Source organism: Hypanus sabinus, chromosome 6 (assembly GCF_030144855.1).
Source record: "Hypanus sabinus isolate sHypSab1 chromosome 6, sHypSab1.hap1, whole genome shotgun sequence".
NCBI classification, from domain to species: Eukaryota; Metazoa; Chordata; class Chondrichthyes; order Myliobatiformes; family Dasyatidae; genus Hypanus; species Hypanus sabinus.
In genome coordinates, this window is record NC_082711.1 from 179,966,260 (window position 1) to 179,982,104 (window position 15,845).

General features: G+C 50.7%; 1 protein-coding gene across 1 annotated transcript in view; it reads right to left on the minus strand.

Moving 5' to 3' along the window:
* Nucleotides 1-15,845, minus strand: part of LOC132395134 (forkhead box protein N1-like) — a 255,271-nt gene that overhangs the window by 66,562 nt on the left and 172,864 nt on the right. Inside the window, exons 4-6 of the mRNA XM_059971435.1 lie at nucleotides 11,170-11,348; nucleotides 6,074-6,205; nucleotides 5,122-5,240 (exon numbers count right to left, since the gene is read on the minus strand). Coding sequence (XP_059827418.1) covers nucleotides 5,122-5,240; nucleotides 6,074-6,205; nucleotides 11,170-11,348 — 430 coding nt within the window. The remainder of the gene's footprint in view (nucleotides 1-5,121; nucleotides 5,241-6,073; nucleotides 6,206-11,169; nucleotides 11,349-15,845) is intronic.

Sequence of the window (15,845 nt, forward strand, 5' to 3'; positions counted from 1 at the left end):
GGACCAGACCAGTCGTCCGTGGACCAGACCAGTCGTCCGTGGACCAGACCAGTCGTCCATGGACCAGACCAGTCGTCCCTGAACCAGACCAGTCGTTCCTGAACCAGACCAGTCGTCCCTGTACCAGACCAGTCGTCCCTGAACCAGTCCAGTCGTCCGTGGACCAGACCAGTCATCCCACATCGTCCCTGAACCAGACCAGTCGTCCCTGAACCAGACCAGTCGTTCCTGAACCAGACCAGTCGTCCCTGTACCAGACCAGTCGTCCCTGAACCAGTCCAGTCGTCCGTGGACCAGACCAGTCATCCCACATCGTCCCTGAACCAGACCAGTCGTCCCTGAACCAGACCAGTCGTCCGTGGACCAGACCAGTCGTCCCTGAACCAGACCAGTCATCCGTGGACCAGCCCAGTCGTCCCTGGACCAGCCCAGTCGTCCCTGGACCAGACCAGTCGTCCGTGGACCAGACCAGTCGTCCGTGGACCAGACCAGTCGTCCGTGGACCAGACCAGTCATCCATGGACCAGACCAGTCGTCCCTGAACCAGACCAGTCGTTCCTGAACCAGACCAGTCGTCCCTGTACCAGACCAGTCGTCCCTGAACCAGTCCAGTCGTCCGTGGACCAGACCAGTCATCCCACATCGTCCCTGAACCAGACCAGTCGTCCCTGAACCAGACCAGTCGTCCGTGGACCAGACCAGTCGTCCCTGAACCAGACCAGTCATCCGTGGACCAGACCAGTCGTCCCAAATCGTCCGTGGACCAGACCAGTCGTCCGTGGACCAGACCAGTCATCCCTGAACCAGAGCAGTCGTCCCTGAACCAGACCATTCGTCCGTGGACCAGACCAGTCGGCCCTGAACCAGACCAGTCGTCCGTGGACCAGAACAGTCGTCCGTGGACCAGACCAGTCATCCCTGAACCAGACCAGTCATCCCACATCGCCCCTGAACCAGACCAGTCGTCCATGAACCAAACCAGTGGTCTGTGGACCAGACCAGTCGTCCGTGGACCAGACCCGTCGTCCCTGGACCAGACCAGTCGTCCGTGGACCAAACCAGTCGTCCCTGGACCAGACCAGTCAGTCTCTGAACCAGACCAGTCATCCCACATTGTCCCTGAACCAGACCAGTCATCCCTGAACCAGACCAGTCGTCCCACGTCATCCCTGAACCAGACCAGTCGTCCCTGAACCAATCCAGTCGTCCGTGGACCAGACCAGTCGTCCCTGAACCAGACCAGTCGTCCCTGGACCAAACCAGTCGTCCCTGGACCAGACCAGTCGTCCCACATTGTAATTGAACCAGACCAGTCGTCCCTGAACCAGTCCAGTCGTCCCTGGACCAGACCAGTCAGTCCCTGAACCAGACCAGTCATACCACATCGTCCCTGAACCAGTCCAGTCGTCCGTGGACCAGACCAGTTGTCCGTGGACCAGACCAGTCGTCCGTGGACCAGACCAGTCATCCCTGAACCAGAGCAGTCGTCCCTGGACCAGACCAGTCGTCCGTGGACCAGACCAGTCGTCCGTGGACCAGACCAGTCGTCCGTGGACCAGACCAGTCATCCGTGGACCAGACCAGTCGTCCCTGAACCAGACCAGTCGTTCCTGAACCAGACCAGTCGTCCCTGTACCAGACCAGTCGTCCCTGAACCAGTCCAGTCGTCCGTGGACCAGACCAGTCATCCCACATCGTCCCTGAACCAGACCAGTCGTCCCTGAACCAGACCAGTCGTCCGTGGACCAGACCAGTCGTCCGTGGACCAGACCAGTCGTCCGTGGACCAGACCAGTCATCCATGGACCAGACCAGTCGTCCCTGAACCAGACCAGTCGTTCCTGAACCAGACCAGTCGTCCCTGTACCAGACCAGTCGTCCCTGAACCAGTCCAGTCGTCCGTGGACCAGACCAGTCATCCCACATCGTCCCTGAACCAGACCAGTCGTCCCTGAACCAGACCAGTCGTTCCTGAACCAGACCAGTCGTCCCTGTACCAGACCAGTCGTCCCTGAACCAGTCCAGTCGTCCGTGGACCAGACCAGTCATCCCACATCGTCCCTGAACCAGACCAGTCGTCCCTGAACCAGACCAGTCGTCCGTGGACCAGACCAGTCGTCCCTGAACCAGACCAGTCATCCGTGGACCAGCCCAGTCGTCCCTGGACCAGCCCAGTCGTCCCTGGACCAGACCAGTCGTCCGTGGACCAGACCAGTCGTCCGTGGACCAGACCAGTCGTCCGTGGACCAGACCAGTCATCCATGGACCAGACCAGTCGTCCCTGAACCAGACCAGTCGTTCCTGAACCAGACCAGTCGTCCCTGTACCAGACCAGTCGTCCCTGAACCAGTCCAGTCGTCCGTGGACCAGACCAGTCATCCCACATCGTCCCTGAACCAGACCAGTCGTCCCTGAACCAGACCAGTCGTCCGTGGACCAGACCAGTCGTCCCTGAACCAGACCAGTCATCCGTGGACCAGACCAGTCGTCCCAAATCGTCCGTGGACCAGACCAGTCGTCCGTGGACCAGACCAGTCATCCCTGAACCAGAGCAGTCGTCCCTGAACCAGACCATTCGTCCGTGGACCAGACCAGTCGGCCCTGAACCAGACCAGTCGTCCGTGGACCAGAACAGTCGTCCGTGGACCAGACCAGTCATCCCTGAACCAGACCAGTCATCCCACATCGCCCCTGAACCAGACCAGTCGTCCATGAACCAAACCAGTGGTCTGTGGACCAGACCAGTCGTCCGTGGACCAGACCCGTCGTCCCTGGACCAGACCAGTCGTCCGTGGACCAAACCAGTCGTCCCTGGACCAGACCAGTCAGTCTCTGAACCAGACCAGTCATCCCACATTGTCCCTGAACCAGACCAGTCATCCCTGAACCAGACCAGTCGTCCCACGTCATCCCTGAACCAGACCAGTCGTCCCTGAACCAATCCAGTCGTCCGTGGACCAGACCAGTCGTCCCTGAACCAGACCAGTCGTCCCTGGACCAAACCAGTCGTCCCTGGATCAGACCAGTCGTCCCACATTGTAATTGAACCAGACCAGTCGTCCCTGAACCAGTCCAGTCGTCCCTGGACCAGACCAGTCAGTCCCTGAACCAGACCAGTCATACCACATCGTCCCTGAACCAGTCCAGTCGTCCGTGGACCAGACCAGTTGTCCGTGGACCAGACCAGTCGTCCGTGGACCAGACCAGTCATCCCTGAACCAGACCAGTCGTTCCTGAACCAGACCAGTCGTCCCTGTACCAGACCAGTCGTCCCTGAACCAGTCCAGTTGTCCGTGGACCAGAGCAGTCGTCCCACATCATCCCTGAACCAGACCAGTCGTCCCTGAACCAAACCAGTCGTCCGTGGACCAGACCAGTCGTCCCTGAACCAGACCAGTCGTCCGTGGTCCAGACCAGTTGTCCCTGGACTAGACCAGTCGTCCCTGGACCAGACCAGTCGTCCGTGGACCAGACCAGTTGTCCCTGGACCAGACCAGTCAGTCCCTGAACCAGACCAGTCATCCCACATCGCCCCTGAACCAGAACAGTCGTCCCTGAATCAGACCAGTCGTCCCTGAACCAGACCAGTCGTCCCTGGACCAGTCCAGTCGTCCGTGGACCAGACCAGTCGTCCGTGGACCAGACCAGTCATCCCTGAACCAGACCAGTCGTCCGTGGACCAGACCAGTCGTCCCACATCGTCCGTGGACCAGACCAGTCGTCCGTGGACCAGACCAGTCGTCCGTGGACCAGACCAGTCATCCCTGAACCAGACCAGTCGTTCCTGAACCAGACCAGTCGTCCATGTACCAGACCAGTCGGCCCTGAACCAGACCAGTCGTCCGTGGACCAGACTAGTCGTCCGTGGACCAGACCAGTCATCCCTGAACCAGACCAGTCGTCCCTGGACCAGACCAGTCAGTCCCTGAACCAGACCAGTCATCCCACATCGTCCCTGAACCAGACCAGTCGTCCCACGTCATCCCTGAACCAGACCAGTCGTCCCTGAACCAAACCAGTCGTCCGTGGACCAGACCAGTCGTCCCTGAACCAGACCAGTCGTCCGTGGACCAGACCAGTCGTCCCTGAACCAGACCAGTCGTCCGTGGACCAGACCAGTCGTCCCTGAACCAGACCAGTCGTCCGTGGACCTGACCAGTCGTTCGTGGACCAGACCAGTCGTCCCTGGACCAGACCAGTCGTCCGTGGACCAGACCAGTCGTCCCTGGACCAGACCAGTCAGTCCCTGGACCGGATCAGTCATCCCACATCGTCCATGGACCAGACCAGTCGTCCCTGAACCAGTCCAGTGGTCCGTGGACCAGACCAGTCGTCCGTGGACCAGACCAGTCGTCCGTGGACCAGACCAGTCGTCCCTGAACCAGACCAGTCGTTCCTGAACCAGACCAGTCGTCCCTGTACCAGACCAGTCGTCCGTGGACCAGACCAGTCGTCCGTGGACCAGAGCAGTCGTCCCACATCATCCCTGAACCAGACCAGTCGTCTCTGAACCAAACCAGTCGTCCGTGGACCAGACCAGTCGTCCCTGAACCAGACCAGTCGTCCGTGGACCAGACCAGTTGTCCCTGGACCAGATCAGTCGTTCGTGGACCAGACCAGTCGTCCCTGGACCAGACCAGTCATCCGTGGACCAGAGCAGTCATCCCTGGACCAGACCAGTCGTCCCTGGACCAGACCAGTCGTCCCTGGACCAGACCAGTCAGTCCCTGGACCGGATCAGTCATCCCACATCGTCCCTGAACCTGACCAGTCGTCCCTGAACCAGACCAGTCGTCCGTGGACCAGACCAGTTGTCCCTGGACTAGACCAGTCGTCCCTGGACCAGACCAGTCAGTCCCTGAACCAGACCAGTCGTCCGTGGACCAGACCATTCGTCCCTGAACCAGACCAGTCGTCCGTGGACCAGACCAGTCATCCCACATCGTCCCTGAACCAGACCAGTCGTCCGTGGACCAGACCAGTTGACCATGGACCAAACCAGTCGTCCCTGAACCAGACCTGTCGTCCCATGTTACCATGGTATCAGCTGAGAATCAGCCTCAGTTGTTGCACACAACGTTGTATGGACAGAGTGACGGCCGATCACTGGTGCTAACTTTACCTGTAAGAGTAAATGGGCTTCGGGTATAGCAGATGGTGCGGATCCTGGTTAATGTGAGGTGCAATCCTCTGGTAGGGGTAGGGAACAGATGACGTGATGCGCCCGGTGCAACCAACATACTGGGGAACAAAGATACAGACAGCCATTAGAGATGGACTCAGTGAAAGGCCAGGGGCCAGTGTGGATCAGCACAGACTGACCAGTAAGTCTCTGGAAGAAAAATGTCAACATCTTGACTTAGAAACCAGCATGTAATGCTGTGGATTTGGACAGACCGCATGGAGTATTGAGAGCAGGTTTGAGTATGAGGAGCATTCACTAGCTTCAGGCTTGTACCTGCTGGAGTTTAGAAGAACGCAGGGTGACATCTTTGAAACCTATTGAATGTTGAAAGGCCTCAACAGAGTGGATGTGGAGAGGATTTTTCCTATGATAAGGGAGTCTAAGACCAGAGGACAAAGCCTCAGAATAAAGGGGCAACCCTTTAGAACAGAGATGAGGAGGAATTTCTTTAGGGAGAGTGGTGAATCTGTGGAATTCATTGTCACAGACGGCTGTGGAGGCCAGATCATTGGGCATTTGATCATTTAAAGCAGAGATTGACAGGTTCTTGAAAAGTAAAGGCATCGAATGTTATTGGGAGAAGGCAGCAAAATGGGGGTTGAGAGGGAAAATAAATCAGTCATGATGAAATGGTGGAGGAGACTCAATAGCACAATCAATCTATTTCTGTTCCTACGTTTTATGGTCTAATAGATGAGTCCCTTTGGAATTGAACGTATTCCGGATGCTGACTTCCCCCTGAACTGTTCATTTCTAACTCTGATTGTTGAATTTGATGCAGATCTTCTGAAGAAGGTGTGACTGTTGGTCATGACTGAGCCAAAGGCGAGGCTGCTGCTTTCTGCTGGCCATTTCCCAGTGACGTCAGCCATGTTAGTGATGGACTTACCTGCTGCCGCGAAGTAGGAGGAGGACAGTAGTCACGTTGTGCTGGAGACTGGTAATGTAGTAGCTCACGGTGTCCCACCTGCTCAAGGCCATGAGCAGCCAAGGGTTTGGCCTCGTACCCGGATTTCGGAACCTGGTAAAGAAGCAGAAACTGTGACTGTGCTCAGTTCTGGGTGCCTCATTACAGGAGGGATGTGGAATCTTTAGAGAGGGAGCAGAGGGGATTTACTAGGATGTTGCCTGGATTAGAGAGCACGTCATATGAGGAAATATTGAAGTGTACAAGATGGTACGAGGCATAGAGCGGGCAGCCAGAAACCTTTTCCCCAGAGTAGAAATGGCTGATAAGAGGGGACATAATCTTAACGTGATTGGAGGAAAGCATCGGGGAGATGAAAGAGGTAGGTTTTTAAAAAAAAAACACAGCAACTGGTGAATGTGTGGAACAATCCACTAGGGGTGGTGGTGGAGGCAGATACATTAGGGACATTTAAGAGACTCTTGGATAGGTACGTGCATGAAAGAAAAATTGAGGCCTATGTGGGAGAGAAGGGTTAGATGAATCTCAAAGTAAAGTAAAAGGTCGGCAGCCATCGAGGCCGAAGGGCCTGGACTGTGCTCTATGTTCCAATGTAGAGGGTCGGAGTAAATGGGTGATTGTTGGCCTGCATGGACTTGATGGGCTGAAAGGCCTGTCTCCAGGACTCTGAGAACAGAAGGGGCAATTGTCTTGTGAGGACAGACTCTTTGATTTAGAAGGATGTGGTGTCTCACAACGTTCTCAATAGGTCGATGTGGAGCTAATGTTTTCTCTGGCTGAGGCAGAAGGACTGGGGTACAGGCTCACTGTTACAATACAGAGATGAGGAGAAATATCCTCATCCAGAGAGTGGATATCGTCGACAAGGTCTGAGGGGCCGACTCCTGCTTTGGCACAATGAAATCCATCTCGATTGGGGCTGGCCATTCCTTTTCGTGCTGCCATCCAGTGTTCACTCAGTGGAAGAACAAGCTAGACCATGACCTCATTCCATGCACCATTAATTTACAGGCCCTGCCACTCGAGGCCTTGGGCTATATATTTTTTGTAACTGAATTTCTGCTATTGTAACTATATGTGCTATGGGCTGGGTACTGTTGGTAATGTGCTTCGCACCTTAGCTCTGAAAGAATGCTGTTTCAGTTGCCTATATTCGTGTATGGTTGAATGATAATTGAACTTGAGGCTCTGCAGAGACTCTTCTGCGGTTACAGCAGCAGAATTGTAACTTTCAAACCCCTCTGTGCCAGCAGGAGGGATCTCCAGTTAAAATGAGAGGCTGTTCCAGTTACTGCTCAGCCCAGCTGCTTCATGCTGACCAAGAGGCCCTATTTAATTCAGACCCATCTGCTAATCAATGTTGCTGCTGATTTGTAATAGCCAGTGTGCGCAAAAATCTGTGCTGTGCAATTCTTTATCTGTGTCCAGAATGTTTAAGTGGAAGTAAACCTAAAGCTATTCTAACAAAACAAGCCACCAAGTCCAATTTGCTGTTCATTGTTCAAAAGAAAGAAAATAACTGTCAGTAAGAACTTTGATCTCCTCTGGGTTTGATCACTTTCACTCTCGTTCATCTGCACCCTCACAGAACATACGAATCAGCCCTGTAAATGGGTAATGAAGGATTTTCCTGCTGGAGCTTTTGTACACAGTCTACGTGTGATTTGCTTGTGAAATGATGCTTTAAAAAGTCAAGTTTTCAAACATCACTCCTCTCTCTTAACTCTTACAAATTCTCCAGCAACTCTTGTATCACAACAGTACATGCAGGTAACACCAGTTTCTGTATTGTACATAAATATTTCTCATAGCTGCACCTTCCCGACTTCATGAGCTTTCGGTGTAGCCATTTCTATTGTTTGATTAAACCATTACACTTCAAATGAACCAGCAGTTCTTTTGCGCTTCACGCCCTTTGCCAGTTCTAAAATCTGCAGACAAATCATCGCAAACATCACGTTGTCAACACCGTCTGCGTCAGAAACTGGAAAACGAAATGTGATTGTGTAACAATGCTTAATACACCAGCGAGATAGAGGGTGACAACCTCTGGTGCACAGCTTAAATTCCTTTGTGCACTAGTAGCAAAGTACGTGTGCACACTCACACACACCTCAGAGGGAACATTGCTGCCAATCTCCTTCTAAACCTTTCCAAAGCAACTCACACAAAACACTGATGGAACTCAGCAGGTCAGGCAGCATCAGGGAATAAACAGTCAAAGCTTCAGCCCTGGAAAGGAAGGGGGCAGAGGTATAGGAGTACAACCTGACAGGTTATAGGTGAGAACAGGTGAGGGGAAAGTGGACAGATGGAGAGGGTGGGGATGAAGCTGGAAGGTGATGGGTGAAAAGGGTAAAGGGCTGATGAGGAAAGAATCTGAGAGTGGACCATGGGAGCGAAGGTGAAGAGAGGCATCAGAAAGAGGTGATGGTCAGGTGATGAGAAGAGAACGGATGAGAGGGGAGCTGGAATGGGGAATGGAAAAAGAGAAGGAGGAAGGGAGGAGAAATTACCGAAAGTTTGAGAAATTGATGCTCATTCCATTGGGTTGGAGGCTACCCAGATGGAATATGAGGTGTCACTCCTCCACCCTGAGAGTAGCTCCATCATAGCATTAGAGGAGGCCCTGGACCTTTCTAATTCATCTACTGTCCAACCGTCTTTTAAAAGCCTCAACCAAGTCATTCCACTTAGAAATTGCGAACAAGGTTGGAGGCGACATCAGATGTATGACAACTCTGGCAGGGTCTGCAAGACATTACTTCCTACAAAGTGAAACCCAATAGCATGAATGGCAGCGATGCCACACTCAACACCTTCTATGCCCCCTTTGAAAGGCAGAACACAACTACAGCTGTGAAGATCCCTACTGCATCTGATGACCCTGTGATCTTCGTCTCAGAGGCCAATGATAGGCTGTCTTTAAAGAGAGTGAACCCTCGCATTGAACTGCTGCTACTAAGTTAGCAAATTTTACGTCACATGCCGGTGATAATAAACCTGAATCTGAATCGGATATCAGCCTTTCGTAATAAAGTTGCCCTCAAGTTCCTGTTAAATCTTCCCCCTCTCATCTTAAACTTGTCCCAAGCTCTTGATTCACCAGCCCCAGGAAGAAGACTGTGCGCACGCCCCTGAAGACTTGATACACCGTGAAGAGGTCACTTCATTCTCAGACTTGCACTGGTCTGTAAAGTTTATTCACACTTTACGGGGCTGTAAGTTGAGTGGCACACTCAATGGGCCCCTTGGGAATTCTGAATTCCAACTCAGGCAACCTTATCCTGAGATTGTTTGTCGAAACCTAACCCTCAAGATTAGGTGTCACCGATCATTGTAGTCTGGTACAATTCACTTTCCAGCCAACGGTTCCTGAGGTTGTGTCTGTAACTCGAATCTGGTATCACTTCCCCTGCACTTCAGCAATTAAAATGGAAGAATTCAGAATGACATCCTTTACGCCTCATTGCTCAGAGGTAAAGGAGTGAGTGTGTCTCAGTGTAGGGTGGCATACAGCAACATTACACTAGCTCGTTGCCTCAAGGGACGTGCTGACCTCCCTTTAGAGTTATATTATCAGAGAACACTACTGCACAGAAATAGGCCCTTCGGCCCATCTAACCCATGCTGAACTATTAATCTGCCTAGTCCCATTGACCTACACCCGGACCATAGTCGTCCACCTATGTACTAATCCAATTTGAAACCGAACCCACATCCACCATTTCCACTGGCAGCATTTTCCCCACTCATGAGTGAAATTGCCCCTCAGGTTCACCCGTAACCCATGACCCCACCCACTCTGAGGTGGAAAAGCAACCTTTGTGGATATGGGTTGGATTCTTGTTTTTACAAGTCCCTTTCTCTTGTGCCCTAATTACTAGAAGATGTTGAACCCTCTAATCTTTGAAAATTTATAGGGACGTTGCCGGGACTGGAGGATCTGAGTTATAAGGAAAGACGGAATAGATTAGGACTTAATTCCTCAGAATGTAGAAGATTGAGTGGAGATTTGATAGAGGTATATAAAATTATGAGGGGTATAGATAGGGTAAATGCAAGCAGGCTTTTTCCACTGAGGTTGGGTGGGACTGCAACCAGAGGTCATGGGTTAAGGGTGAAAGGTTTAAGGAGAACATGAGGGTGGTGAGTGTGTGAAATGAGCTGCCAATGCAAGAGGTGCATGCAGGCTCGATTTCAATGTTTAAGCATAGTTTGGATAGGTATATGTGTGGGAAGGCTGTGATGCGGGTGTGGGTCGATGGGAGTAGGCAGCTTAAATGGTTCGGCATGGGCCAGATGGGCTGAAGGGCCTGTTCCTGTGCTGTACTTTACTATGACTCTAACCTGCAGGGCAGATGTCATTTATACTGTACATGGTGAATGGTACATTCTGAACTATCTAGTTCATCGTGAACTATAGCTGATATAGAGAAATATTCATTGTCAAATGCACAATTCACAGAACCACATCAATTTCCCTTGGACTACACCAGAATAGTTCCTTACTCCAAGCAGTGACCTGATCAACCCCTTCATCCACTCACCCACCCCTCTGCACTCCCAGTCACCACTACTTTATCATTTCCTGTCAGAGTCACCTACACACTCCTGTCCCTGGTGTCACTTTATAGACATACAATCAAACTGTGTAGAGAAACTCTCTTATGTATTTATATTTATTGTGTTTTTTATTATTGTGCCCTTTATTTTGTTGTGTTTTTTGAGCTGCATTGGATCCAGAGGAACAATAATTTCATTCTCCTTTACATTTGTGTCCTGGAAATTACATTAAACAGTCTTGAATCTCTAACAACACTGTTGAAGTTTTGAATGAAGAGGTTCTGCGCTTTAGAACTTTTTATTGTGGGGCATTATCACAGCTTAGCAATGAGCACAAGGCTATTAGAGTTTGGAGTGTCAGAGTTTAACTCCAACGTCATCTGTTAGGGGACTGTATCTGATGATTGGCCTCTGTCCCAGGCTGGAGAACTGCGAATGCGGGAGAGGGAGCACGGGGCGGTGTCAGATGCACGGGTGTATATGCTACTCACAGAGTGCAGAAGGTGCTGCGGCATCTCCACTGCCAGCAGCGGAGTGTCGCCTTGCTGCTGGCTGATGAGAGAGGTGTTGTCCAGTGATTCTGGTAGGTAGCAGAGGTCTGGTGGTCCATGGCACACAGCACTGTGGACTGACATATGCTCTGTCTGGCCAGCCTGGCTCATCACAAAACCTGCTGATAAACAAGGAGACTTTAGTTACCAGCATTCGGGTTGGCATGGTAGTGTAACGGTCACAGTGCCAATGACCCAGGTTCAACTCCAGCACCATCTGTAAGGAGTTTGTACGTTCTCTCCGTGACAGAGTGGGTTTCCTCCACGTGCTTTGCTGTCCTCCTACAGTCCAAAAACATACGCGTTAGAAGGTGAATGGGTCACATGGATGTATTGCAGCACAGGCCCAATGGAGCCGGAGGGCTGGTTACTGTGTGGCATCTCTAAGTAAAGTTTAAAAAACTAACAGATGTTCTTCTACAGCTTCCCCGCCCCCCCCCCCCCTTTGCCTGACACACATTCATACATTGCTGCAGCACCATCCCTGTGGACATCATCCCTGTGGACACCATCCCTGTGGACACCGTCCCTGTGGGCACCGGACCCTCATTCCTATTATCACCACAAAATCATCAGAGATTTCTGTGAATTGTGGAAACTGCAGCACAGCAAGGGTTTAGACAATGAAACCAGACAAGACAGGTGTTTGAAGAGACTCTGCCTAATCCACACAAACACATCCCTCCCCACCATCGGGGGTACCTACAGGAGTCGCTGCCTCAGGAAGGCAACATCCATCATCCCACATCACTGGGTTCAGGAAAAGTTACTTCACTGCAACCATTCGGTCTTTGAACCAACCAGCAAAACCCTCATCACTGCAGTTCAGCAACTGACCAATTCACTTTCTTTGTTGTGATTGAGCTTTCCTGCAAAACTTGCGTAGTTTACATGTAGTTGATGCTTTTCTTGTGAATGCTGCTGATCTGATGCTCTCTGCCCGTGATGCTGCTGCTCAGATTCATTCCACAGACTTGTGCAGATGATAATAAACTTGACTTTGATTTTGCTTTGTCCCTGTGTATATGAGCCGGTTGTGTTCCTGGAGAAACCATCATGGTGCACACTAGGTCGAACAACAGGCTCCCACTTAGGGACAGAGACAAGAGTTATACATAGGGATTTCAACAGAATATTGGTGGATCAACTGAGTGACATCACAAGAATCATTCTTAGAACCTCAGATAAGCGCTAATCAGGAGTCTCCTTTAAATAATCGCAGTTTGCGGAAAACGCGTGCTAATCAAAATATTAAAGAGATTATTAAAGGGCTTAATGACTCCAGTTAAATAATGAATAACAAACACAGGTGCTCTAGAAACCTCAGAGGCCGACACTCTACGGCTCACTGCACAGGCCCAAAGGGCTCATAACCCGAGACTCCAAATATGCCTGGCCACTGGGATATGGCAGGAGGGAAGTACGACCCCCTGGGAATGCTGTCGGCCACAGAGAGAGCAGGGGGACGGTGGGGTGTGAGGGTAAACCTTGCTGTAAAGCGTCACTCTACCTGACCCATCAGTCACCGGAGACCGTGCTGTCTGCTGTTGTGCAAACTGACAGAAGCTTCACAAATCGTTTGCAGCCCGTCTAACCAAACACCAAGGCTAGTCTCGGGCTCACTGTGATGGAACTTGCTGTCAGGCACAAGGTGCTGTCTTTTGCAACTTCTCACTTGAGACCAACTTGTAATGCAAGCTCGAGGCTGGAATTAATTTTACTGGGATGTGCTGTTCGCTCGAGGACAGGTTTTTTGAGGATTAAACACAACAACATGCATATTGTTCACTATGTCTGCACTCACAAGCAGTAATGGAAGTGAGAGGCAATTTCTGCACCTCAACAGCTTTCAAAGATTTAAGGAGAAAGACAAGTTTTATTTGTCACACATCCATGGAAACACACAGTGAAAAGTGTCATTTGTGTCAACGACCAACATAGTTCGAGATGTGCTGGGCAGCCCACAAGTGTCACCATGTTTCTGGTGCCAAGATAGCATGTCCCCCAACTCACTGACCCTAACCTGTACGTCTTTGGAATGTGGGAGGAAACCAGAGCTCCCAGCGGAAACAACGCACATACTCCATCCGGACAGTGGTAGGAACTGAACCCCAATCGCTGGTGTTTGTAAGCCACTGTGTTACCATGCCATCCAGCAGCTAACCAAATGAAATCACAGAGGCATACAGTACCGATCTCTATCTCTGAGGATTTTATACGGTCTCCTATTTAGAGATACAGCGTGGAACCAGCCTTTCCGGGCCAACGAACCGCACCCCCAACAACCCACCCACTTAACCCTTGGTGAGTCACAGTTCACAATGACCAATTAACCTACTAACCCGTAAGTCTTTAGAAAGTGGGAGGAAACCCACATGTTCACGGTAAGAATGTAGAAACGTTCTTACAGAAGGTGTAAAAATTGAACTCTGAACTCCCAAGCTATAATTGCATAGCACTAACCAACACTACTCCAGGGAAAACAATCCGATTTTGTTCAACCCCTCCTTATAGTTACACACACAAAATGCTGGAAGAATTCAGCAGGCCAGGCAGCACCTATGGAAAAAGCCCGGCTGAAATGTTGAAGGGTCTCGGCCTGAAACATTGACTGTACTTTTTTCCATGGATGCTATCTGGCCTGCTGAGTTCCTCCAGCATTTTGTGTGTGCTGCTCGGATTTCCAGCATCTGCAGATTTTCTCTTGTTTGTGATTCTTTTAGTTCATTCTAATCTAGGCAGCATCCCAGTGAACCTCAACTGCAGCCTTTCCTGAACCTCCTGTCATGGGGCCACATTTTGTTGAACATTTGTTTTCTTGTCATCACAATTCCTCGTCCTCAGAAACATCGTGACAAATCTAGTGTAACTTCTCCTAGAATCTGAAATTCTTCTAAAGGTGTCGGTGTCCAGCTGTGAATTTTGGCTTTCTATGGATCTGACATAACTCCCTGAGCCTAGTGTCAGTGCATCAGCATTTTTAAAAATTAAAACTCAGTTTTAGTCTGTTTTCTGTTAATCTGAATGGCAGAACAGGCTCGACAGACCAAATGGCCTAACTCTGTTCCTTTGACTTACGGCCTTTATCTTGTTTGCTTACACAGATGGTGGTGATGATGCCGGGGGGGGGGGGGGGGGGTAACAGAGCAGGCAGTGAGGATCTTTGGGGAAGAATGCCATTCCACTCTCCCCTGCCACTCCCCAGTACATCAGACTGTGGTTGTACCCAGCCAGCTGCCTCCTGACAACGAAAGCCAGTGATTGAACGGGCAGAGTGAAACTCTCAGACGTGGGAGAGATTCAACTGGCGGAGAAGTAACATTTCAATGTGTCACATCACCAACTGGGGCGATTAGCTGACACACTGAACAATGGGGATTTGTTACAATAACGGGCTGCTACTGCCAGATTAGAAATCTTGTTTAAATCTTTCACCTGGAAAAGACACCGCGTTAGAGTACTCCATGAGCGCTTGGTGATTTAAGCAACACACACATCCATCTGCAGATTGTCTCTCGTTTGTGCTCAAACATTTTAACATAGATGCTGCTCAGTTATTTTCAAATGACACAATCCAACAGTAAAGATTCAAAGATTAGCTTTATTTGTTACATTAACGTCGAAACATACAGTGTAATGTGTCATTTGCATCAAATGAAATCACCGAGGATGTGCTGGGACAGCCTGCAAGATTTGTCATGTTTTTGATGCTAACAGTGAGCCCACAGCTTCCTAACCCTGTTTGGAATGTGGGAGGATCCTTACAGACAGCGGTGGGAATTGAACCCTGATTTGACCGCAAAGCCTCATCACATACATCAGGAAGGCACACAATTGTTCACCTCTTTAGCAAGAGGGCACAGGTTTAAGGTCAAAGGTGAGAGATTTAAAGGGGAGATCAGAGGCAAGTTCTGTGGGGGAAAACCCACACATTCGACATACAGATGAGGAAGGGATTGAGCACCGACGCCCCGGGCTATAACTGCGCCATGTTAACTGCTACGCTACCGTTACTAATGTTCAACAACGCGTTGCTGTTTGTGTTGTTCAACTGAATAAACATCAACTGCTTATTCCTCTCCACAGATGCTGCCTGACCTGCTGAGATCCTCCTGCATTTTGTGTGCGTAACATTTAATCTTCCTTTCATGTGTTTTCTTGTTTGTGATGTTCTGCTGAACCCTGTGGTCCTGCTCTTGGTGCCGAATGTGTGGCAACACTTGCTCCCAGTGTATCCTCGGGTGTGTTGGTTAACACAAACTACAAGTTTCGGTGTACACATGATAAATAAATGAGTCAGAATATGAATCTTTTTCATACTGAATATGGGTTCCTTAAGGTGGTCGCAGCCAGGGGTGGGGGTGGGGGGGGTTAAATTCCCACTATCTATTAAATGTTCCGTATGGCCTGCGTCTCAAATACTCAAATAGCCTCTGACAACTGAGTCCAGCTCCCGTTCTTCAATCCCGGCAGGACCGTTTCTACTGACAGGAGAAGGGGCGAAGGCGGGTTACTGCTGCCTTAAAGCCAGTTGCTTCAGACAGATGGGGCTGGTCAGCCATGGTTGGCAGCCCCTGAGGAATAATTGGAGCCGGAGTCCCTAAGGCTCCCAGCTT